This window comes from Peromyscus eremicus, chromosome 8a (genome assembly GCF_949786415.1).
Source record: "Peromyscus eremicus chromosome 8a, PerEre_H2_v1, whole genome shotgun sequence".
Taxonomy (NCBI): domain Eukaryota; kingdom Metazoa; phylum Chordata; class Mammalia; order Rodentia; family Cricetidae; genus Peromyscus; species Peromyscus eremicus.
In genome coordinates, this window is record NC_081423.1 from 103,784,435 (window position 1) to 103,810,397 (window position 25,963).

The 25,963-nt window shown below is 44.5% G+C and overlaps 1 protein-coding gene across 1 annotated transcript in view; it reads left to right on the top strand.

Annotated features, from left to right (window-relative positions):
* Tbcd (tubulin folding cofactor D) overlaps positions 1–25,963 on the top strand; it is a 173,988-nt gene that overhangs the window by 80,019 nt on the left and 68,006 nt on the right. The window contains exon 14 of the mRNA XM_059272344.1: positions 17,141–17,297. Within this exon, the coding sequence (XP_059128327.1) occupies positions 17,141–17,297 (157 nt within the window). The remainder of the gene's footprint in view (positions 1–17,140; positions 17,298–25,963) is intronic.

A 25,963-nucleotide genomic window follows, 5' to 3' on the forward strand; every position in this document is an offset into this window, starting at 1 on the left:
GACAGGGCTAAAGTGTGCTAGAAAGTTTTATTGTTGGTCATTTACTTTCCTGAGAGGGGTAAATGTAGAGCTTCAGGAAACCTGAAGGCTCAGATGGTAATACCATCACTTAAGTTTTAATTTCTTTATTAAGGTGATGCCACTCTGAGCTTTTGTAGACTTGGAGGTAATTTGTTTTGGAGAGTAGGTAGGACAAAAAGCACCTCTTACACTTTTCCTATAAAGGCTCATGAGGGTGAGTGGTGTCTCATTGAGAGGTGCCCTGTGGTGGGAGGCCTGGCTGTACCAGAATGTCGCCTGTGGGCAGCTTATGTAGGGCACATGTTCTCCTGCTCTTTTGCCTCTGAGCTGTGTGGAACCAGGTTCCTTGTGGCTCTTCAAGAGCCTTCAGGGTGAATGATTGAGGGTGAAAGACTTTGTGTTTGTGTTTGTGTAAACAGTCCCTGGTTCTTCTCGTCCCTCCTGGTGTTGGCACCGCCAATGCTCTGTGTCTAAAGGGAAACCTGAAACCGTGAGCAGCGGCTTGCTTTGTCTCTGATTGGGAAACTCAGTTTGGGTTTGTGAACTTGGGCCAAGTCTCGAGGATTCCCACAGTTTTCCTCACCTGTCTGCTCTCCCAGAACAGCAGTGCAGCTCTGGGGCCTTGTTTTCTGGCCATGCTTGGAACTTGTTAGTTTTCCATGTGTAGCTCAGGAAGTTTTTTCTGGACACTTTTGCTGTGCTCACAGCTATAGAGAGAAGTTAGTTAAACTGAACAGGGACAGGTAAAATTTAAAAACTGACATTAAGATTTCCTTTTTTCTCCACATGCTACACATAATAAGAAATGTGATAGTAACATCAGTAAGCAGACAGAGATGCGCAGAAAGCCCAGCCCTTCTTCCCTGACTGGCTTCTCCACACTGGTGTGTCTGCTGTCTGCTGAATCACATTGTTCACCATGCTTGATCTTCAAGGTTATTCTTTCTCATTGGCTGTGTCCTGAGCCTGTCACTTTCCATCTGTTGCAGTGAGTGTCTTTCAGCTTCTTACTTTTTCAAAACGTTCATTTTGATCTGCTTTCTCTCCTTTTCTCTGTTATGATAAATTTCATTGCTTCTTTTCTCAACTTTTATTGTTGTTGCTGCTGTTTTGAGACAGAATCTTGCTATGTAGCTATCACCGGCCTCAGAGCAATCTTCCCACTGCTTCCTGAGTGCTGGAATTATAGACATTAATTTTTCATTTTTTATTTTAATTTTTTAACTTATTTAATGTATATGGATATTTTGACTGCATGTATGTCTGTTATTTATTTAATGTGTATGAATGTTTTGTCTGCATGTATGTCTGTGTACTACATGCATGCCTGGTGCCTACAGAGTCCAAAAGAGGGCATCAGATCCCCTGGGACCAGAATTACAGATGATTGAGAGCCATCATGTAGATGCTGGGAATTAAACCTGAGTCCTCTGATAGAGAAGCCAGTGCTCTTAACTGCTGAGCCATCTTTCTAGCCCCACTTTTCATATTTTTAAAGATAAGAGTCTTCTGGCCTCTGAGGGCACCAGGTGTGCAGGTGGTGCACAGACACACTTGCAGGCAAAACACCCATATACATTAAAAAAAGAAAAGGACAAGGTCTTGCAGTATAGTCCATACTGGCTCGGAACTCATAATCTTCCTGTCTCATCTATCCCAGTGCTAGGATTATAGGTGTATACTACTGTGTTTGGCTTTCCCCCTTTTCTTTTTAGAGTGTCCTCTTTGTGTGTGTGTGTGTGTTTTTTTTTTGTTATTGTTGTTGTTTTTTTTTTTTTTTTTTTGAAGCAGGGTCTCTCTATGTAGCCCTGGCTGTCCTGGAACTCACTCTGTAGAGCAGGCTGGCCTCAAACTCAGAGATCTGCTTGCCTCTGACTCCCAAGTTCTGATATTAAAGGAGTATGCCACCATCACCTGCCTTCAAGTTTGTGTGGTTCTGAAAGCAAGAATTAAGTAAGAATCACCTTTCATTGAACATGTAGGCATTGTTCTACTTATTGAAGTTTTAAGCCCCATGGCTGTCTTCTAGCAGGGAAAAGGGAGCAGTGGGTCCTGAGTCCACACCTTCATTCTCAAGTCTTCAGTGTGGTCCATTCATAGAAAACAAAGCAGCCTAGGCTGGTGCCCTGGGTTTTCTCTCTTGTTAACTATTCTAGGTCTTCCCTGGAGGTTCCAGGAGAGACTTGTACACAGTGCGAGGAAAGCATCAGTAGAGGGAGTGACTGTGAGGCAGGTGCTTCCTTCTTCCTCAGTGCCTCTGCCTCCACCAGCTGGTCATGTGCATATAGCCATCCAACCCTGGCCTTGCTAGTTCTGAGCTGTGCATTACATGTGTGTGGTACTGGTGGTGACCCTGATGTGTTACTATAGATGTCTAAATTGATGAAAAGTAAAAGTCAGTAGGGCTGCAGAAATAAGTTGGTAGCTCTAGTTCCCTGAGACTTCTCTATATTATTGATAATAATAAAGCCAAGTAGTAAGCCAATAGGAAACAAGATACTAGACATACATGCTGCACTGTCTAATACTGTGCATGAGTGTAACATTTGAACAGGCTTGGGTTCATGTAAAAAATTAAAAAAATATATTGTACACTCATTAGGCATAAAATGATCCTTAAGAAGGGCCGAGAAGTCCCAGCAGTGGACCATGTCCTCAGATCATGAAGTGGCAACATTAATGACTAAGGCATAGATTTTTGCTTAGAAAATTATTGGTTTGGAATTGATACTCTTTTGGTTTGGAAAGTTTGTATTGTTGCTTCTGTGACTAGTTAAGTCAGGCTGTCCTACACTGGATGGTTTGCAGCATACTTGATTGTTGTATTTGTTGATCCCATGGTTCTTTTTACTGAATGTTTGACATTGTTTTTAGACTCTTTTCAGTCTCTCTATGCATACAGAATTTGCCTATGATATCTTTGCATCTCAGAACTTCTCTTTAGGATAATTTTACTTCTTTTGCTTTTTGGAAGTTCTTCAGTGTATTAGTCATTGTCTGAAAGTTTTGTTTTGACCTTAGCTCCTGGGTGGCTTCTTCCCAGGGGCCTGCTGGCTTGTGTGTGCATGGTCAGGGGTAGCTGTTCACATGATTGTGCTCAATGTTGGCTACTACTTTCCTTGTTTCTGAATTTTGCCGACATCACTCTGGATATGTATAGATGGGGATTTCTTATGTATCTTCTTTTATGTAGTTACGTTTTGTGTATCTGACTTAAGTTTTTCAGTAGTTTGGGAAAATTTTGCCTGTAATTCTTTGGAATTCTCTTATTTCTATTTTCTCTTTATGGGACTCAGCTAGATCCCTTTTCACCTTACTGTGTCTTCCAGGACCTTCTCTTATATTGTCTGTTTTCCTTTTGACTTGGATTTTGTATAATTTTTTTTTTCTAGCTTTCATCACCCTCATCAGGTTGTCTTAACGGCCAGATCTTTTCCTTTGTGTGTAAAAACACAAAGTCAGACTTTGTGTTTTTAATTTAGGTAATTGTATATTATGCATAATGAACTTTAGATTTATATATATTTATATTATGGATGTTTAAGCATTTTAAATTGATTATTTTTGATCCTATCTTATTTGTAGTTCATTTTAAATTTAATCTTTTATTTAAACATTTCATGTGTAGTTTTCTATAAAATTACTCTTTGGATTTGTGTGTATGTGTGTGAATGCATATGTGTGTGCATGAGGATATGTGTACACAGAAGTGTGGGGTGGCCAGAAGACAATCTTGGGTGCCATTCCTCTGGCACTTTCCACCTTTTTCTTTCTTTCTTTTTTCTTTTCCTTTCTTTCTTTTCTTTTTCTTTTTTTGTTTTTGTTTTTTTTTTTTGAGACAGGGTTTCTCTGTGTAGTTTTTGATGCCTGTCCTGGATCTCACTCTGTAGACCAGGCTGGCCCCAAACGCACAGAGATCCGCCTGGTTCTGCCTCCTGAGTGCTGGGATTAAAGGCATGTGCCACCGCCGCCTGGCCACTTTCCACCTTTTCCTTAAAGATTTTATTTTTTAAATTGTGTATATGTATATGAATGCCTGTGGAGGCCAGAAGAGGGTGTTGGATCCCCTGGAGCTGGAGTTACAGGCTGCTGTGAGCCACCTGATGTAGGTGCTAGGAACTGAACTTGAGTCTTGTTCAAGAGTCATGGGTGCTCTTAACCACTGAACCAGCTCTTTAACCTTCCATCTTGCTTTTGAGACAGGGCTTCTAATTGATCTGGAGCTCCTCAGTAGGCTGGGCTGGCTGCCAAGCAATCTCTCGGGGATCTGTCTGTCTTTGTCTCCCCAGCACTGGGATTACAACACACATCACCATGCCTGGCCACTTCCGCCTCCTTTTTTATTTTATTTTATTTTTTTTAAATAAAAACATGAGGTTCTGGGGATTGAACTCAGGTCCTCATTCTTGCAAGGCTTTACTTTACTGATTGGGCCATCTTCCAAACCCACTGACTACTTTAAAGTGAATAATTCAGTAACGTGGGATATGTAGGGTTGCACAATCATTACTTCTATCTCATTCCAGACATTTTTATCACCACAGAAAACACCAGAGCCCTGTCACAGTCACCCATATTCTTCCCCAACATTAATAACTACCAGTTTGTTTTCTGTCTCTTTGAGTTAGTAAGTTAGAACTTTTGGATCTGGCTTCTTTCACTGAATACAATGAATTCAAAGTTCACCCATGTTTTAGAACTTCATTTTTTTTAAAGATTGAATACAGTGATGCTTGGGTTGTTTCCTCCTCGTGGCTGTCATAAGTAGTTTTGCTGTGGACCTTTCTACAGCAGTATTGGTTGAGTTACAGTTTCTCTGTCTTCTGGGTACACACCAGATCTCATGACACTCAGTCCTCTGTCCACCAAGTTGTTTTTCCACAGCACAGTATTATCTTATACCTTTAGTAGTGGCGTACCACAGTTGATTTCCTTTTGAGAAAACAATCCAGGCTTTATACCCAGTGTGGTGGGTATGCAGGGTATGCTGATATAATTTTGACTTGCATTTGCCTCAGTGACTAATGATCTTGAGCATCTTGTCATGTACTTATTGACTGTGCATCTGTTTGGACAAATGTCTCTTCAAGAGATATATCTTTTTTAGGCTGGGTATGGTGGCACATATGTATGATCTCACCACTCAGGAGGCAAATGGAGCACACATTTGAGGCTACCCTGGACTACTTAGTAAGATAATGTCTCCAAGGAGACAAACCTCAAAAAACCCCCAATAGCCCATACCTGATTTGTATGTGAGGTGTGGGTGGTGTTGAGAGACTTTTATTTATTTTTTCAGAGAGAAGTGTGTTTCTTGGATGACCTTGAACTTGTCATCCACTTGCCTCAGTCTGTCTAGTGCTAGAGTTACAGGTGTTTATTGCCATGCCTGGGGAGTTAGTATAGTATGGATACTAAACCCTTACTAGTTACATGATTTACAGGAGACCATCCTGATGGTCTTATTCCTTTGATAGTATCTGTGTTACATCAATATAAATTTACCATTCTCTTCAGTGTTTTTTTTTTTTGTGTGTGTGTGCACATTGTGTATATGAATGTGTTGGTGGTCTGTGTCTCAGTTTTTATTGTTCATGTGTCTGTAGGAGCCATGTGCATTATAAAACCTCTATACTTGTGTTACATAGTTTGTCTTGTTTATTTTTGAAAGTGGAAATCAGCTCAGGGTCAGACCTGAGCTGTCATACTTGTGAACATGGGTGATATTGTCCCATTTTGCTCTGCAGTACACTCAAGGTACCTTTCTGCTCACATCTCCCTCCCTCTCTCCTTCCCTCCCTCCCTCCCTCCCTCCCTCCCTCCCTCCTTTCTTTCTTTCTTTCTTTCTTTCTTTCTTTCTTTCTTTCTTTCTTTCTTTCTTTCTTTCTTTCTTTCTTTCTTTCTTTCTTTCTTTCTTTCTTCAAAAGATTTATTGTGGCTTAAGTTTCAGAGTTTCAGTCCAGGGTTGGTTAGACCCATTCCTTTGGCTCAAGGTGAGACAGAATATCATGGTGGTGCAAGTGTATGGAGGAGGAAGGTATGGCTTGCCTCATGGTGGCCAAAAGGGAGGGGGGAAGGGAGAGAGAGAGGGAGGCATTTGGCCCCCAAATATATACCCCCTCACTGACGTATTTCTCCAAAAGATTCTACCTCCTAAAGTTCCTCCTCCCAATAATATCATCAAATTAAACATTCATCAATATATTAAAACATTAAGTCGGCACTCTAATGATCTAGTCACCTCTCAGTGAAGGCTCCAACAGGTGGGAACCTAGCCTTCAGCACATGAGCCTTTTCATCTGGTGGACACTACTAAACCATAATGGTTCTCCTGTAGTGACTTGGTTTTTTGGAGAAAGTGAGTGCCATGAAGAATGGATGTCCTGCCTGTGAGCTATTTCTGCATGTGATAGGTAACATTTTTTATAGAGTTCAGTTTCTGTAGTGAACACAAGTGATGGGGGTTAGAATTCATAATTACAGATACCAATTGAGCATCCTTTGGAATTGGTAGCCAAGGCTGACTGCTAGGCAGTGTGATGGTGGAAGTCTGAGACCTACTCAGTGGGGCTATACCTAGGAGGAACTGCTGTCCCTCTGTCCATGATCACAACCAGGAAAGTTGTAGACGTGTGGAATGGTGACACCAGAACCTCTCCAATCACTTAGTTAAAGATGGGCTTTAATGGCCAGGCTTGCCATTAACCACAACTAAGGACTTGCTACCATGTTAGATGTGCCCTCTATGACCTTGGGCCATTTGCTCCTTCTGGGATCTTGTATGTCTCTTGCAACATTGCCTCGGGGTTAGGGCATATTGCAGTCTCCCTAGATCCTGCTGTCTCTGAAATAGCTGTGATGTTCCCAGAGGCTAGAGCCAGGGTCATTGTCTTGGGCCATTGGTGGCCTGGGCCTGGGCCTTGGGGCTGGGGACCCTGGTTGTAAGTCAGGTAGAACTGGTCTGACTTCTTGGTTTAGCCTTTAATCCTCCTGGACGCTGTTTTTGCTTCTTTCAAGCTGTTGTACTCGCCACTCTGTCATTAGCTGTGGGTGTTTTGTGCCAGTAGCACAGCATCAGCGGAGGAGTACACCCTTGGTCCTGGAGGCACCTCCTGCCTCATGGTTATGCCATGCCATGTCCTTCCTCTGTGGTGGCTTGTGGTGGTGGCAGTGGGCAGGAACTGACAGGCTCTTGCCTCAGTGACAGCTGCTATGATGATAACAAAAGGAAGCAATGGAGCAGATAAAGGGCATCAGTACTAGGTCTTTTTGAAAATGGTCACTCAGGGACTCAGGGAGTGTTTAATTGGCAAAGAACCACTAGGATCACTTGAAAAGACTAGTGTAGCATGGAGTACAAACCTGGGCAGGCTTGGCCTGACTGGAAGTCAGCCCTTGAGTGTCTTTGAGAGCCAGCAGATATACTGGCTGACTGATGATGGAGAAGGTATTGAGGCTTTTTTTGTCAGCCTGGTGGTCTTTTCATGTGCCTTTGCTGGGCACCACTAAACTCCTACCAGGGGATCCAGCCACACCCTAGTGACCTTGTTTGTTGTGGTACTTGTGTGTTTGGGCAGTTGTGATAATCATATCCCTTTGCCCTAAGTTGAGGAGTCTGTGTTCTGCTTCCCTGGGAGACTATACTGACCTCAGACTATTCCAACCTGATTTTGTTTGGATAATATAGGATGGGCTTCATAGGGCTGTTGGTGTGTCTGTTGGGGTTCATGGGGCTGTTGGCATGTCTAGTCATGGGGAACACAGAGAAGATGAGGTGTAGTTGTGGGAATGCCCTGCTGTGGACATGTGATATGGAGCCTGTGGTACTATGTACATGCCCTATTATTGGCAGATGGAATGGGGTCCATGGTAATGTGTGTATGCGTAGGTAGGATGGAATCTGTGAGGCTGTGTGTACAACTAGTTTGGACAGATAGCATGAGGTCTGTGGGGCTGTGTGCATGCTTTGTCATGGGCAGGTACAATGAATTCTGTGGAGTTGTATGCACATTCTGTCAAGACAAATACAATGGAGTCCAAGGGGAAGGATGTCTTGGAAGGCTTACCTATTTGTCTTTCAGTCCAGCATGGGAGAGAAACCTTTCATGAGCTGATTTGGGCAGAAGCCCCCATTCATTTTTTCTAGGCCCTAAGTTTAGGCCTCAGTTGGCCTAAACTGATAAAGTGGGGTTTGATGGGAAGTAAATTGGGCATTCACATGGATGCCCAGCTTTTCCCTCCAGCATCATCTGTCATCTCTTGTTGGTCAGTTGCTGTCAGAGGATCTGACAACACTTGGACACCATATTTCATTTTTAGCAGCTGCAGTTCATCTTTCCCCTCTGCCAGAAACCCTTGTAATATGGAGCAGTGTCTTGCATGTGAAGGTGACTCTCCACTCTGCTGAAAGGGCAGATAGCATAGACCTGTTGTGCTACCTCGGTAGCTGTTACTTCCAGGGTGTGGAACATAGTTGGGAGGTGGCTACATCCATAGACTGAGAGAGGTATTGCTGCCTTTGGTTAACTGGCATATTAGTAACACCTCCAGGTAGGGTGCTTCTTCTGGAGAGAAGCATGCAGCCCTGGGGGAAGTGTTGATGTCCTCCATTGGGACAGAACTTTTGATTTTCTTGTCTTGAAAACTTGCATCTCACTCTTGGTGTCTTCTGCCGACTCTGGAATACATGGGGGCACAAGTGAGCTCTTGCTGCCTATCCTCTCTGTTACTCTAACCATGTGGGTTCTCACAGAAGCTGCTTTGTTTAGTTTTGTTTTCTTTTTTTTAAAGACAGGGTTCATTCAGTAGCTCAGGCTGACCCAGAACTCTTGGAAATCCATTTGCCTCAGCTTTCTGAGTGCTGGAATTACAGATGTGAGCTATCAAGCCTGGCTTCACATGGAAGCCTTGCTGTGCAGACTGGGACAAAAGTATGTTGCTGTGTTCTCTCAGACATCTATGAATGTAGCTTAGTGGATGTTTTGTTGGTGTCCTTGGTTTTTAACCATTCATCTATGCCTTCTCCATGTCTGCCCAGTAACAGGTGAAGAAGGTCCTTTGGTCTTCTTCAAGTGCCAGTCCATACTCGATCAGTATGACTCCTCAGAGTTTTGTGCTTTTCTTGACATAGTATCTTAGTTCTTTTGGGCTTCTATAACAAAGCACCCCATAGTGAACAAATAATTTGTAAACAGAAGAAATTTACTACTTGTTCCCAATTTGGATCTGGGAGTCCCAGATGAAGCAGCTAGCACATTTGAGTCAAAGTTCCCTTCCTCACACTTGCTGTGTCCTTCTGTAAGGAAGAGGTTTAAAAGCTTTTTTAAGCTACTGTAGAAGATTCTTATTCCATTCTTTGTGGGGCCTTCATAACCTTATCCCATATCCCATTTTGACAACACGCTAGGGCTTATATTTCAAGACATGAGTTTTGGAGGGACACAGATATTCTAACTACAGAACTGTGTTTACATGCACCTCTTGTATATAGGTGTTTTGTGGTTACTGGGAGGGACATCGTTATCACATCTGCACAGATATAACCTGTGCTGGGATCAAGGATTGATTGTGTATCCAGGTGATATTCAGGCTCCTTTGTTGCTTCTTAGGTGAGCTATCATCTTACTGTGCATCCTAGGCTTCTGCTTGGGTCTCAACTTGCTTTGACTTTTATCCAGTCATTCTTCATTGCTTTGACAATATACCCGAGAAAAGGCTGTCAGGAAGGAAGGGTTTATTTTGGCTTATGATACCAAGATTTCAGACCATGATCAGTTGGTCCTGTGGTATGAAGCAAACCATTATGGCAGAGAAAGCATCGTGTAGCAGAACAGCCACACTGTGGCCAGAAGCAAATACAGGAAAGAGTTGAGTCAGGAGATAAAAATCTTTTAAATCATTGCCCTAGTGGCCTACTTCCTCCAGTCAGGCCCCACTGGCCATACATTGTGAGATCATCAGTATCCATTGATACAGTTAGCACCTTTGTGATCCAGTCATCTCAGTAGTACCACTAAGCCCTCAGTAATCTTTGGAGGTACACTTCATATCCAAACTAGAACAGCTTCTTTTATGATTATTATTTTCCATTCTGAAGCACTTACAGATTTACAAGATTATAAAGAAGTGTTCAGGAAGACCCGGTAGATTTTTCTCTGTGACACAACAGAATTATAGTGTCTAAACCAGAATGTTGGCCTGGGCACAGACTGTAGCTGGAAGAGATTCCAAGATGAGTGAGTGTGAGTGTGTGTTTGTGCATGTGTGTACGTGCATTCATGCTCACATACTATCAGTTCCTGATGTGACTTTGCCTAAAATACCCCCTATAGCTGAGATTTTAATATAGTGTCACCACAAGACTTGTTGTGTTCCCTCGGTATTATTCCCTTATCTCACTTCTGTTCTCTACTCCCAATTACATCCATCAAGAATGTGGTGTTTATAGGTGCCCCATACTTCCTACTTGCTGTTATGTGGATTCCATCTAATTATCTAGCTGATGGGGATGGAAGTGGATGTTCACATCTCACCCAGTATGTTTCTTGTCATTGTTCCCAGGAGAACCTACTGCACCACCCAGGAGGCTGCTGTGGGTGGGTTGGGCTTAGAATTTCTGAAGGGTCCTCCCTAGTGAGACTTCACTTGAAGTGGAAATGTCTTCTGTGACTAAATTTTTTTTTTGGGAAAGTACCCTTGGAATGAAGGGCACTGCCAAGCTGGTAACTGTGTACCTGCCTGTTGGAGTTTCTCATGGGAACTTCAGGACACCTGGCTGGGCTGTGTGACAGATGAGCCTTGACTCTTGGCTGTATAGCTGGAGGGTTTCTAGGACCCAGATGAATGCAGAACCTTTTTCTGGATTAAGTGTGGGCTTAATGTAGTGATCTGCTGAGTAGGGAAACACCTGAAATGCCCCTAGAGAGAGCAGAGCCAGGTGGTATGTGGAGGTTTGTACCCTGCATGGAGAAGTGCACTCCCCAAGTGTGGGTTGAGAAAGGTTTTTGTTCAAAACTATTGAACAGTTCTCCCTGGCTCTTCAAGGACAGGCCAAACCCACAAGTCTACACCTCCCTTGCTGCACAGTTGAGGATTCCATAGCCATAGGCAAGATGCTGCTGCTGCAGGTCAGTGAGGGGGCCTCTTGGGCCATTCTGGGGCCCGTGGGAAATTAACCCACAGGTCTATGGAGCCTGGTGTTCTGTGCATCATTCTTCCTATCTCCAGCATATTCAAGGGGCATTTTTCTTGAGCAAGTTGGACTACATTCTTAAGAACAGTACACTGGCTGTTGGTACAAGGGGCAGGTCCTGCAGCCACACCTGATCCCGGAAGCTGGGACTCTGAGGCTCAGGCTCTGTGGGCATGGCTCTACTCATGGGATGAGATGGCTCAGGAGGCATAGCTTGGGAGACATTGCTCTCTGTGATGTGTCTGTCTGTCCATGGCCAGCACCTTGCCTGTTTTTGGCCTCCTGGGCTACATTGGAAGAGTTGGTTTTTTAGGATTGTTCAGGCCACTGCATACCTTCGTCTCTGAAAGTTCTTTATCATCGAGTTTAAATTGGGAAGGTTGAGCAAAGCCTGGGGTTTGCACCAGACACACCTCAGGAACCTGTACAATCCATGATTGCCCAACGTGATAACTTGTTTTAAATTAATGTGGCTGAGTGGCTGTCAGGAGATGTAACTGTGTGGTGATTTTTATGGGCTGGTTGTTTCTGCTTATGCAGAGGATGCCTGAATCCTTGTGTCCCTAGCTTATAGGTTCTACAGACCCTGTAGTGAGGAATGTGGGGCTCTAGGGTTAAATCACTTCTCTCACCTGGAGGCTGCTTCTTCCTTAGGCAGCCTGTGTTAAACAAACGACATGCTGTCTAGAGAGAAGGGTGTTCAAATTACCTTGCTGGACTCCAAGTTGCCAAAAGGAAGCCCTCTGGGGTATGATATATATTTGACATGCATTTGCAGTATGTAATTGGAACCATGAGAAAGGTTTTTGTTCAAAACTATTGAACAGTTTCCTTATTTTAAACCTGTTGAATCTGGAAAGAGCTGTTTCTGAATTTCTGTCTGATAATGACTATATAAAGGTTGAAGGCAAAGAGTTTCCTGTTCCAAGTCACCGCCCCTCCCCGACAGCCCAGTTTTGTGAGTGCCCAGTGCCCTTGTAGCCACGAAAGATACCCTGGCTCTTGTTTCCTGGATCCCTGAATATCAGAGCTGGAAACTCAGTGCCTTTCTTTCACATGGCAGAGGCTGGATACAGCTCAGGAGTTCATCAACAGAAGGTGCCCCCCCTTTTTTGTTTGTTTTGTTTTGTTTTTCCGAGACAGGGTTTCTCCGTGTAGTTTTGGTGCCTGTCCTGGATCTCGCTCTGTAGACCAGGCTGGCCTTGAACTTACAGAGATCCACCTGCCTCTGCCTCCTGAGTGCTGGGATCAAAGGTGTATGCCACTACTGCCTGGCAAGGTGCCCCTTCTTAGGAGCAGCAGAAGTGGGTCCAACCTGTCTTCTCATGCCAAGCTGCTGCTCTCACTACCTTGGGATGAGTTAGTGGTGTTGGTCTGGCTTCCCTGTGTTTTTGATACAGTATCTGTCATTATTGTCTTTTCTACAGATCAGTTCCTTTCCAGTGATCCCTATCATAGCGTCCGGCCCTTACTGGGCTGGCCTCCACTTAGCAGCCAGTCATTGGTGTTCATTGCCTTACACCACATTGTTTGTCAGCTCTGGTGTTTGCTGTGCATCTGTGGAGGATGCTTTCATGTTTCTCAGCAGAAGAAAGGCCAGATGTTGTCTCTGAAGACTGCTGACTGGGCTGTAGGCCAGAGTAGGGGAAGGCCAGTCAGGTCTGGGCAACAATTGGCAGCTATGGGTGGCTGTAGGGCGTGAGGCCCTGATGAGCTTTGCTTTCTACTTTTCTAACTTAGAATTGTAGAACACAGGCATGGCAGGCCCAGCATATTGTGACATCTGAAGGTCCTGGCCCTGGCTGGAAACAGGCAAGATGTGAGTGGGTTCTTGGAGCCTGCAACTCCTGTGGCCTCTCAGGCAGTCTGGGTAGTTGGAACCACTAGGTGTCTTCCTAGGCAATTGGTTCTCTGAACAGTAAGCAGGTTCACACCCTGTGAAAGTCTGTCAAGACTTACTGTTAGTGGTTACAATTGAATTTCTTGTGGCTGGCTATGTCACTAGTCCCTGAAAAGGGCTAGTTCCCAAAATTATCTCACTTCAACTTGGGGACAGAAACCTGGGCACTCTGGCTGGTCTCGGTACTATGGTGTGTGAGGTCTGTGTCTGCCTGTTGGGAGGCACCAGTTTCCTGGCAAGGAATCTGTGTAGGAGAGATGTGAAATGGACATCCAGAGAGTGCTGACACTGCTGCTTGTAGTTATCTGTCTGGAAATTGGTTTTGTCCTATGGAGTGATAAGTTGACACTTAGAGAGCACATTCAGATTTCCCTGAGGCCAGAGGCTTGCTGGCTGGCCTTGCCCAGAGCATCGGGGCTGTGGTGCCTACATAAGCCCCAGGGAGTCCAGCTGGCAGTGACACTACATATATGGACATAGCCCTCCCACAGGTGCCACAGCCAATTTTCTTGACATTGTTTGCTCCCTAGTGGGTACCCTGTTAATTAACAGAGTAGTGAATTCGAGCTATATACCAGTAAACTGGGAGCAATTCCAGGTCAGCTAGGCCTGTTTCAGTAGAACAGCTGATGACTTTTTCAGCATTGCAGATTGGATATAGTTCAAGTTGAGATAATTGCAGTTATAATTCCTAACCCACAGCAGCCATGGCAATTCTCTTTTGCTAGGTTTATATTTAACCATCAACTCCATGTTTGGGGAAACATCAGGTGTGTATAGGAATGATATTCTCTCAGATAACTGGGTTCAGCTTCTGGCTTGCTGCTGAGCTGCTTCCTGCTCCAGAGAGTCTGCCTGGTGGTGTGCCTCTTCCCTGGGGTGTGGAGGAGCCTTGTAAGGGAGTCTCTGGGACATACTCTGCAGTGGGAGTTCTGGCAGAGAGGGACACTGTAAGGCTAGATGGGAACTAGGTAGGAGTTGTAGGGACCTTAAGAATGACCCAGTGGAGCCAGCCTTTGTGACCCCAGTGTTCTCTGGAGTGATGGGAGGTGGGGCTGGGCTGAGCTGTTGGAGTGTGGGAGCTGCTTCTGTGGATGGGGCTGACTCAGAGATTGTCTGTGAAGAGGCCAGGCATAGCTGGCCCTGGGATGATCACTTACTGGGCCCTACACTGTGCCCAAGACTTCAGTGTGGCCATTCAGAAGACATCTAGAGGCCACAGTCTGTCCCAGGTCAGATGTCCTGATGTTGTGATACTCAGAAAATGAGACTTATCAGGGGATAGGCTTTTTTTCTAAAATTTTATTTATTTATTTATTTATTTATTTATTTATTTATTTATTTATTTATTTATTTATTTCAGGACCAGGCTGGGTAACCTCTGCATCTGCACGAGGATGCACTACATATACTGTATTGCTTCCCTTAGGATGTATGTGTCCAGGCCTCTTGCCTACTACTTGCCCTGTGCACATTTTACAGCCTCCTTGAAATACTACAAGTATATGAAATATATTCCATTGAACCATAAGTACTTTTGATATTTATATAGAAAAATCCTTAGAAGCAAAAAGACAGAGATTTGGTTTTATAACATTCATAGTCCTTTAGGTTTTTTTTCCCCCCTATATTTATTTCTAGGTGTTATTTTCTGGTGGATAATTGCACATACAAGAGATGGGTACCTCACATAAACACACATGAGTGGTTCCATTCTTCACACTGTTTGTGGATACAGGGTTGGTACTCATGTGTGGTCAGGATATAGAATGCACAGGTTGGGATTTCTGAGGGTGGCATGCATGCAGTCCAAGAAGCAGTGTGCTCCATTTATTTTGCCTTCGGAGTCCCTGGGCACTTTCATGTCCTTTGTGTCTGCTGCTGGTATTTGACTAAATCCTTTGGTTTATTTATCTGCTGTGAAACTTACCTTGATGGCCTTCAGTGTTTGTGGCCAGCTTCTGCCAGTAAGGGTGATCATTGAACCCCAAATTGCTTTGGAACTTCCTGCCATGTTATAGAACACATGGCTATGGACACTGCTAGAAGAACTATGTTGCCAGTAGGATGTTCTTCTGTCCCTCTTTAGGTATGGTATTGGAAATTGGACCCAGGGCCTCACACATTCTAGGCCCCCAAGTGCTCTACCACTGAACCATATTACTAGTCCTCCAGTCCTATTTTAAACACATTTTTAAAATACCAATGAGAGCTGTCTAGCGTTCCTTACTGCAGGATGGTTTTCTATCTGGGATCAAGAAATTGAGACTTTTAGCATGCTCTTTTAGAAAAATCCATTTAGTGTGACTTTAAAAGAATAACCTATCTTTGCATTGTAAAAATCAAGTGTTTCCTTAAGTTTTTCTCTGTTGCATTTCCCATTACCACTTTTAAGAGTCTTTTAAAAATTAACAGTTGATCTTCCTATTAAATTAAATTCCAGACTGTTGGGATGGCTTAGATAAAGGCATTTACTACCAACCTTGATAACCCGAGTTCACTCCTTGTATCTCACATGGTGGAAAGAGAGAACTAATTCCTGAAGGTTGTCCTCTTTATACCACATTTTTGGTATATGTGTGTGTTTATGTGTGCTTCTGCTCACACATATGTATGTGTGTTTGTGGAGGCCAGAGGTCATTTGGGTGTCTTCTCTTTCTACTTTATTTATTTGTTTGTTTGTTTTTGGTTTTTCAAGACAGTTTCTCTGTCTGGAAACTTGCTCTGTAGACCAGGCTGTCTTCCAACTCACAGAGACCCGCTTGCTTCTGCCTCCCTAAGTGCTGGGATTAAAGGCATGAGTCACCACTGCCTGGCTTTTATTGATTGATTGATTGATTGATTGATTGATTGATTTTGATTTTGATTTTTTCGAGACAGGGTTTCTCTGTGTACCAGTCCTATCTGTTTTGGAACTCGCTTTGTAGACCAGGCTGGCCTCGAACTCACAGAGATCCGCCTGCCTCTGCCTCCCAAGTAGTGGGATTAAAGTCATGTACCACCACCACCCGGCACTTAGCTATTTTGAACAGTGCTGCAAATAAACATTGATGAATGTGCTGGACATGGTGGCACACACCTTTAATCCCAGCACTTGGGAAACCAAGGCAGGCAGAGTTCAAGACTAGCCTAACCTGATCTACATAGCAAATTCCAGGCCAACTATAGCTACACAGTAAGAGACCCTGTCTTAGGTAAAACAAAACAAAAAACAGTGATGAGCAAGTATCTTTGTGATATATAACCTAGGCCCTTCAAGTAAATACCCAGTAATGCTATAAATTTAATGTTCCAGTGTTCTTGCACACATCTTAAATTCTCCCACCTCCTGTATCAACTGCCGTGTGTGTGTGTGTGTGTGTGTGTGTGTGTGTGTGTGTGTCTGTCTGTCTGTCTGTATATATGTATGTATGTCTCTGACTCTGTCTCTGTATGTGCATGTGTATCAATTACTTGGTTGTATATTTTCACTAAAACCAGAAGAAGAATTCATGTGTCTATCTCTTGGCTGCTATAGAAACTTCAGATGGTGAAGCAGGCAGACAATCCTGTGTACACAGATCCACTATGACTGGCTTTCTATGTCTGCCTCTGCAGCCCTGGAACTTCCAGGGCCCCTCTCTGGTCCAGGCCCCAAGGTGTTTCCTCCCTTCCCTGAGGTTGTTGAAGTCTTGGGATGATGAGACTTGTATGGTGTCCTGTGGCTTCACATCCTTCTGCCTCATTTGTGCGGGTCACCCTCACTCCCCATAAATACATGACCCTTTCTATTCTGGTGTGAGCTTCTGAGCTTTGCACTCTCTTGGTATGGCCACAAACTTGGGAGCTTCACTGTGGTTATTGATCTTAAGAATTGTCTTTTCTTGGGAACCTCAAAAAATACCTCTTCACCTTGGAGCTGGTGGGCTTGTTTTCCTTTCAGGGGTTTGTTCTAAGCAGATTTTGTCTCTTGTAGGCCGGCACACATGGCCTGTCTGTGATCCCGCTTCATGTGCCATCAGTTGCTCATTATTTTTGTCTTCTGCCAGTTGTCACAGTGATCCTGAAGGCACTGACCTATGATGAGAAGCGGGGTGCCTGCAGCGTGGGCGCCAACGTCAGGGATGCTGCCTGTTACGTGTGCTGGGCTTTTGCACGTGCCTATGAGCCTCAGGAGTTGACACCTTTCGTGACTGCCATTTCAAGGTAAAGCCTGTTGGTTGTGCTAAAGGGTGATTATGCCGTCTAGTAGATACACCTCAGGCAAACGTGCCATCTGCCCTGGACTTCTTGTCCTCAGATAAGCCATTCTCTACAACTAGCTGCCAATACCAGCATCCTTGGGCTCCGCTACTCCCCTCTAACAGGTGGACAAGACAGGAAAAAACTACCTTATCTTGTGGAATGGGACAAGATCTGCTAGATGGGGAGATAGGGTTCCAAGTACCGCTGTCCAGGGAAGCAGATGGGCTCCAGGTCCCACTTCAGAGAGATGACATACATGGGAACAGAGTAAAGCTCAGTCACTAGGATGCTCTGGAACCCATGCTGCTAGTGACTCTGGAGCCACTAGTAGTGTCCCCCAGTGTGCTGAGGACAGATCAAGCCATGCCCTAGTGAGCATGAACAGACTCAGACAGAGAGGACCCATTACAACATTCACACCGTGATGAACACACCGAGCTACTTAGCACCCTCCTTTGGCTTCTCAGAAAGAAACAGAATGAAGCTCGAACTCAAATAAAGTTGACTGCCTCCCCCCCCCCAGTGTTATGCTCCAATTGCTGCACAAAACTGAAGAGACACTTGTGCTGAGGACACATTTGTTCTGTAACTTTCAAAGGGAAAGGAAAAAGAAAAATACTCCTGAAAGTCAGGCAGAAGAGCACTGGCACTATACCTGAGGCATGGAGCTCCAGAAGCCACTGAACTCCTATTAAGCCTACAGATCTGGAGCTACCACCTCTACACCTGGGACCCTACCCTTCATTGGCTAGAGGTACTGGAGTCTGGTGACCCAGCACCTGCCACTCCACTTCTAAGAATGTTTCCCTGCCTCACAGAACTCTCCAGTACTGTTTATATCACAAGTTGCTGAGTGAAGATGAGGTGCCAGTATACTGGCACACAGCTTAGGAAATCAGGACAGACAAAACCAGCCTCAGGAAAAGCAGAATACTCCTGCATTCCAGAACTCTGAAAGTGTGGGCCAGGACCCCTTGGAACATCCCTGTGGTGATACTCACCCCATCACCTCATTCCAAGGAACAGCTCCAGAAAATTTCTCCTGGACATCTAACTGGAACCACCTTCTCTCAGAAAGGAGCTTCTCTGGACTGGTTTCATTTTATGGAGCATAAACATACACTGATGGTGTACCCCTCAAAGGGAGCATGACATATGCAGGGTTAGGAAGCTGTGACTTGGCTGTGGGTAGGGAGGGGCAAGAGCCCAGCTGTCCAGGGGCTTCTGCTGAGTTTTGGGCCCTATCCATGGCTGTGACCTCTCTGCTTCCCACTCCACTGCCATATAGATGTGTCCTCTGTTTGCTGTTTACGTGGCTTTGAAGGAGGTTCTTGTAACTGCTTTCTTATCCTTATATTCAAATTTCTGGAAGTATACAGTATAAATAAGAAAAAGTTTTTCTTCTGTTGACAACTGTCCCAGAACTGTGAAGCTTCTTTAGATTGACGGCATATTATTCAGTTTCATAGAATTCTGTCAGGTGGGTGGCTGCAGTCATTGTCCAATTCTCTTTTTCTGAGGATGAAAAGAGGATAGAGTACTGAGTAGGAGATAAGTGTAGAGCCAGGTGTGACCCTGACAGGACACTGGTGAACTGCTGGGAGATTGTGAAGGACTGGGAGGGACCTTGGCTCTGATGTGTAGTTACTTCCTGCTTCAAAGTAAAAACAGTCCTTACAGAGTCCATTCAGTTTAACAGTTTTTGTCAGAGAGCCTTAAACTCACAGAATGCTATGCCATGTCCTTCTGCCTCTCCTGATCCAGGAAGTAGGAAGGCAGTATGGCCTGATGAAAACACAGAGTGATGGGAATGGGTGCTGGCCTGCTGGCCTGGGAGCATACAGCCATGTCATGTGGGTGACTATCTCCTCGTTCTCTTTTGTTAAATGTGGGGACTCAAGGCCATGCTGCTGCTTTTGAAGGTAAGAGGTACAGATGAGAGGTCTCTGCCAACTTCCTAATGATTAGAAGGACCTGTGGGGCACATGGTCCAGAGTGAAAGGCAGGGTCACACAGTTGCCTCCGTAGTGCCTGTCTTCACTCAGTGCTGTCGAACTTGTGTCACAACACTGATTGGTCTCTGGCTGGAGTTTGGAAAGGACATAAGCCATGAAAACATGGCTGATAGACATGATGGGGCTCTGAAGTCGGCTGCTGTGACTTGGTGTTGTGGCTGCAGGTGGGTTTTTGGGCTCTGTCATGTCTTCTCCAGCTCTAGCTTTTCTCACACATGGAACAGTAGTATGTTGAGGCTTCCGCAGCTGCTGAAGGAACATGGTACCTTTTGTTTCAGGGTTGTCCTTTCCTGCTCAGGGAAGAAAAGGCAACTGCACAGAGCCAAGGGTCCTTCCCCATCACAGTCCCTTGGCAGTTCAAGAGTGCCATGTCAGGGTCACACCTAGCACTCTACCTACAACATTCTGTCCTCTTTTCATTCTCAGAAAGAAAAAAAAATGGACACTCTGAGCTGGCCCTGTACAATCTCTTGGCCATTAGGTTTACTGTCTGAAGACTGTAGAAGGTGGCCCAGATTGAGCTTGGCATGGTCTTCCCAGAGCTTCTGTGAACTGAGCTTGCTCTGAGTGTGGGGTGTCCCATGGGGAGATGTGAGGTCCTCTTCCTGTTGGGTTGAGATGTTGGGTGTGGTGTGGAGAATGCTGCTTCTGTTGGGACTCTGGGTGAGCACAGAAGTGGCCCTGACTTTATGTACAGTTCTGTCTCTGGAATGACCCTAACTTTGCTGGCCAAGGAGTAGTTGGTGTGCAACCATGTCTAGCTGTAGTCTGTAGAAACTCTTGTGGGTCCACTTGTTTCTTTGGGCTTGGAGAGTTTGGACTTGCTGACATGTGGGAGAAACCTGAGGGGTTGCTGGGGAGCTCATGTCTGTGTGTTACACATGGAAACTGCAGTTGTCTGGCTACAGTACTGCTAGCTGTCTCTTTCACAGCCTCCTGATCCTCCTAAGTTGGCAGTCAGCAGACAGTGGTAGCTGCTATGGAGTTTCTTCTGAGAAGGCTTCTTCTGGCCCCTTTGTCCACACCTGCCTCAGATGGGCAGCAGTGCCCTTTGGAGCTGTGCTGCTGCAGGTTTCTAGCCGGTTGGACAGGTTCTAGGAACCTGTGCCTGGCCCTTCCTGGCCCATCTGACTCCAGGCATCAGTGAGGGAGGGCACCGGTGAGTCAGGTGTGCCAATGAGCTTGGGGCATGCACTACCTCCTGCCTGGAGCTCTGTGCCGTCTGAGTATCGGTCGGGTGTGCCCTGCAGACCTGCTTGCGAGGTTTGTCATGAGTGACCATGCTTTTTAATTATCAGGTTTTTAAGCCCATTAATTCTGGCACATGATAAAATCTTGGTATCTTTACTTTCACAAACTCCCCAGTGCATCCTGTAGAAGTATAATTGAGATCCAAATATAGTTTCCAGAATAAATAGAAATATCTGTCAGAAAGAACCAGGGAGGTGATATGGAGAGTCCTGTGGTACCTTGAAGGTGCCTGATACAGAGACAGCCACTAACCTTTTCTAACTTTTGGCTGGAGAAACTGGATCAGTTGTTCTTCCCCTCAAAGTGTTAACTCTGCTTTAGAAATTTCAAAAGATTTTAAAGGCAAATTTTTATCTTTTTGAAATTGTTTTGATTGACTTTGAAAACCATCTTTCCTTGGCTTTGAGCAAAGATAGGTGGAGCAGGAATGACTGTTTTGTGGCACAGATCTGGCTTCCTGAAAAGCCCAGTGCGGTGCAGTGGCAGCAAGATGTGAAGTGAAAGCGTGGTTGGATGGTTGTATATTACCTAGATGATTCTTTCTAACCAGAAATCAAAATCCAATCTACAGGAAAGAAAAGAAAGCGAGCTGCCGCCGCCAGCGTGCTCTGCCTGCCACCTTCTAGTGATTTCCTCACCTGAAACTCTTTTGTAAGCTGAGCTCCTGTTGACGTTCACTCCGCCCAGGCACAGGCCCACCTGTGCCAGGGGCAGCTCCTGACTCTCACCTCCACTGTGCAAACCGGCAGGGCAGCGTGGGCTGCCTGTGAACAGCTCGGGATTGGCTCTGTAGGATCTCTTCCTCCAGGGCAAGATTGTCCTGAAAAAAAAAAAAAAAAAATCAGGAAATAGCAAGCATTGCTCAAAGCTATGTCTTGTTCTTCTCAGCCTCTCTGAATGGCCCGGCTTCCAGAGAAGGGAAGACTCCTGTTGCGAGGAGAAGGCCAGCAATCAGAGACAATCTTGGTCTGCCAGGCCCAACTTTGTGCTGGCTTGGCTGTGATCCCAAAGTACTTGGTTCTGCTTATGGCTTAGGGAAATTTAGTAAAATGCAGGGTTTATATTTTAATGCGATTTGTGACTTAAAAAAAATCATAGATGAACATATTAGTTGTCTTTTTAAAAAATTACTTCAGAATGGAAGTGCTGTTGTTTCCCATGTAGAAGCAAGTATGCTGCTTTTGAGTGCTACACAGTATCATACAAATGACAAAAAAAGTGAGTTTGGGTTGAATGCTGTTCTCACTGCATATGCTGAACTGAGGTGTAAGACTGGGGAAAGAGAAGCAGGCTGAGGCATGCAACTTTCCCTTGGCTTATATGAGAAAGAGGAGCCCTGTGTTGGTAAATCCTGGTGAGCTATCACACAGCTTCCCCAGAGAACTCAGGCAGGTGGACACACCCACAAGCACCTCTCTTCAGATGGTGGCTTTCACTGTGGGTACCAGCTGTTGCTCTTCAGGTTTTCTCTGAAGTGAGAGTAGTGACATTCATACAGGGTCATCCTGCCGAGCATGGTTGAGGCCCAGGTGAGGATTAGTATGCATGGGGAGCAGTGATTTAGGAAGATACTGTCTGTTTGACTAACATCATTAAACTCCTTTGCACTTGAAACGTATTTGTATTTTTAAATAGTCCAATCTTGTTCTGAAGGTAGGAAAATAGTTTTAAGGAAGTTAGTCTGGAGCTGGAGAGATGACTCAGTGGGTCAAAGTACTGGCTGCTTTTAGAGGACTTGGGTTCTATTCCCAGCCTTCACATGGTAGCTCACAACTGTCTGTAACTCTAGTCCTAGGGAATCTGAAGCCCTCTTCTGGCACCTTCAGGCTCAGAACAATGTGATACACAGATACAAACAGACACATAAACACACACACACAAATGAATAAAAAGTTAAAAAAATAGCCCAAATTGAAACAGTGCTTAAAAACCTGTTATACTCATAAGTGCATGCAGATTTGTTTTAATTACCTTGAAGCTTACTGATACTTAAAAAGCAGCGGTTTCCAAGTATTGTTACATTTACTTCAGTATAATCTCTGAAGTTTGATGAAACATGTAAATCCTGACTCATGCCTATAATCTTAGCACTTGAGAGGCTAAGTCAGGAGACTAACCATGAGTTCAAGGCCAACTTGGGCTACAGAATGAATTCCTTCTTAAAAAAGAAAGAAAAGCCGGGCTTTGGTGGCGCACGCCTTTAATCCCAGCACTCGGGAGGCAGAGCCAGGTTGGATCTCTGTGAGTTCGAGGCCAGCCTGGGCTACCAAGTGAGTCCCAGGAAAGGCGCAAAGCTACACAGAGAAACCCTGTCTCGAAAAACCAAAAAAAAAAAAAAAAAAAAAAAAAAAAGAAAAATTATCAATGAAACAGTGACTTTTAAGGCATTTGCTTAAGGAAAAGCTAATTTGATGGTAGTGTATGAAGCTGTTGCTTCTCTTAGCTGTGTTGATAACTGTTGCACACAGGCTTCCTCTGTGGTGACAGCCTATACTGGACTCTGATTCTGCGTCCCAGTACTTGTGGCTTATGGCTCACTTTGCTTGCTCATACTTTGGTGAAGTCTGCATGGAGCAGCTTGTGTATGTTCACTGTCAGAGACCAAGAAAGGGTCTCCAGCAATTGCTGCCTAGAGAATAGTTGACATATTCCTATGCTCTGAGGAGCGTGGTAGCTGGGGCTTTTGTGAGCACACAGACTTGTCAGAGTGATTGTGGGAAGGATGGCCCCATAAGTAAAGTAGGTGGCCAGGCCTGCTGCAGCTGCCTTCCCACTGGACATGGTCCCCATGGGAGGAGCTACTAGTTGGAACTTCTTGTATTGATGCTGAGTACAGGAGAGATGCCTACAGATACATGTGTGTCGTACTCGCTTGGCCTCCCACACACCTGAGAAGGACAAGTGGAGCTGGGAGAGGGCCCTAATAGGGGCTACTCTGACTCTACCACCTTATCAGGTCTCATCTGTAGCTGTAAAGTTACCCAGTAACCTGTGGAAAGTGTTTTAGGAAAAAGGGTGAATTGGACAAAGCCCTATCCCTAGGAGGAAGGAAATAAAACACTGAAACTAATGCTGAAATCAGCCTCTTGTACAGCTTTGGTTTTATCACCATACCTGACTGAGGCAGGCTACATACCACTTGGGATTTTTCTTATTCCCATATCCAATGCCTGGATGGATAGAATGTGTAGAGGGCTGTGAAAAAACAGCTTTATTTTCTGAGTGGCTTGGCTCCTCTAGAACTAACACTTGCTGAAGTTGGACCTGCTTGCCTGGCAGTGTAAGATGTCTGCAGATAGGCATCTTCAGAGCAGAGCAGAAGACATTTATCTGGGGATTTAGGAGGTCAGCTACAATGACCGAGTCCATGACTTTAGAGAGGACGAAGCTGTCTGGAGATGGTTTCAGGTGTTGTCTATGTTCATCCTCTCTTCTCCAGTCAGTGTTCTAGGGCTTAACATAGTAGTTGAGTCAAACACATGAACAGGAAATTCTAAGAGTTCAGTGCTACATGACCTTTCAATACTATCAGTGGTGGCCTACATTTCCTGTAGGTAAACATTAAAGGAAAGCAGAAATTTTTACTTTCTTTTCCTAGACAACATGGTCTTAAAAAGCAAAGCTCTAATATAGAACAATATTTAAATTTCCATTTTGAGAGCATATTTAAAATAAATGTCAAATGTACTCTTTAAAAAAGTAGAGTATCTTCTACTTATTTTTGACAATTTCATATATTTATACAATGTATCTTGAGCATATCCACCCACAACTCTGCCATCCCACTCCCCTGGCAACCCTAACAGGTTTCCCTCCCAAGTCCTCTTCTTTTTCTGTAACCCAGTGAATCCAGTAGTGCTGTCTGCTAGAATGTTGACTGATCAGTTTGGCTTGATTGATAACTGAAGCCAAGTGAGTTCATGGGTGCATTGGCAATACCATGTCCAGAAGACAAGATTTCACAGCTCTCCTTCTTATACTCTAGCTCTTAAAATTTTTCTGCCCCCATCTTCTAAGATGTTCCCTGAACCTTGGGGAATGGAATGGGGCGGGGCAAATGTATTTTCTTAACAGCAGTAGGTATGTGGCTCATGAATTAATAGACCACATGAATACAGGCCTCAGTCAATGTTTTATGATATGAGGACTGTTCACAAAAGCCTTTGTGGTGTGTTAGGGTAGAAACATTTTAAGAGGTTCATGATGAGGTAGGATGAACCCTCTCTTATTATAAATCAGATTTCCCCTCTTTTCAATGTGGCCAAGTGTGATTAACACAAACCAAGAAAGCTGTGCCCCTGCCCCTCTCCCATTTACATCTTGGAATTATAGAGCAGTATTTTTCCTTTCTTCTGTGACAGGTTTGACCAACTGGCACATATCTACTTAGCACCATTCTGATTGTTTTAACATTAAAATTAAAAACAATTTCTGTGTGTGTGTCTGCACACGTGTGTGTGGTGATTGAAGGACAACTTTCAAGGAATTGGTTCTCTATTTTACCATGTGTGACCCAGGGATCAAACTTAGGTCATCAGGCTTGGTGGCATGCCGAGTTACCTCGCTTCCTCTAGTTCTTGTTCTTGAGTATTTTCTTACTTTCTGGACCCCAAAGACCATTTCTGTCCTCTGGTGATCCCTGGTTGGTATTTGGAGTCTAGGATTGCAGGCATCCTTCTAAGTGCCCCTTTCATTGAGTACAAGCCTCCAATCTCATCTGTGGAGACTATTTGTTCCTGCCTGGGCTGATAGGAAGTAGTGGCCTCAGAATGTGGGAGTTAGGAGGGTAGGTCTGCAGCCTCACAGCTCTGTCTCCTGGGTTGGGAATAGTACTCACTGCATGGCTAAGAAAGTTGAGAATGAGGTTCAGAAAGATAGACTTGGCTGGTTCTTGGTCCTTAGGTTTTGCACCTTGCCATTTCCTGAGAACATCTCTGGGGCTCCAAGGGATGTAGGGACCAAGGAGAGAAATCCTAGATGGGGAAATGCTTCCCTGAGAAGTGTTCTCTTTGAGGATGAAACTTAATAGCAGTAACTGTTAGATGCAGGAGAGATGAGAGACATAAGTTGGGGAGGAGCAAGTACTCTCTAGATTCTGACAATAATGAAGTTTGGTATATAAGAAAAAGGCTTAGTTAAAGCCTTTAGAGTGCCATGAGAGCTAGGAAAAGTTGGGTTGGTGTGGTGTTATTGCTTCTAGCTGTAGAAAAGGTTGAGACTTAACATCTGCCTTCTATGTGGTATTTCTATGGTGACTGCTTTAACCAGCTGACTACCTTTTAGCAGGTTACTCATTACTATGTCAAATACTTGAAGGACACTACTTTGTAAAGAAAAGGCTTATTCTGACTTGTGGTCTGG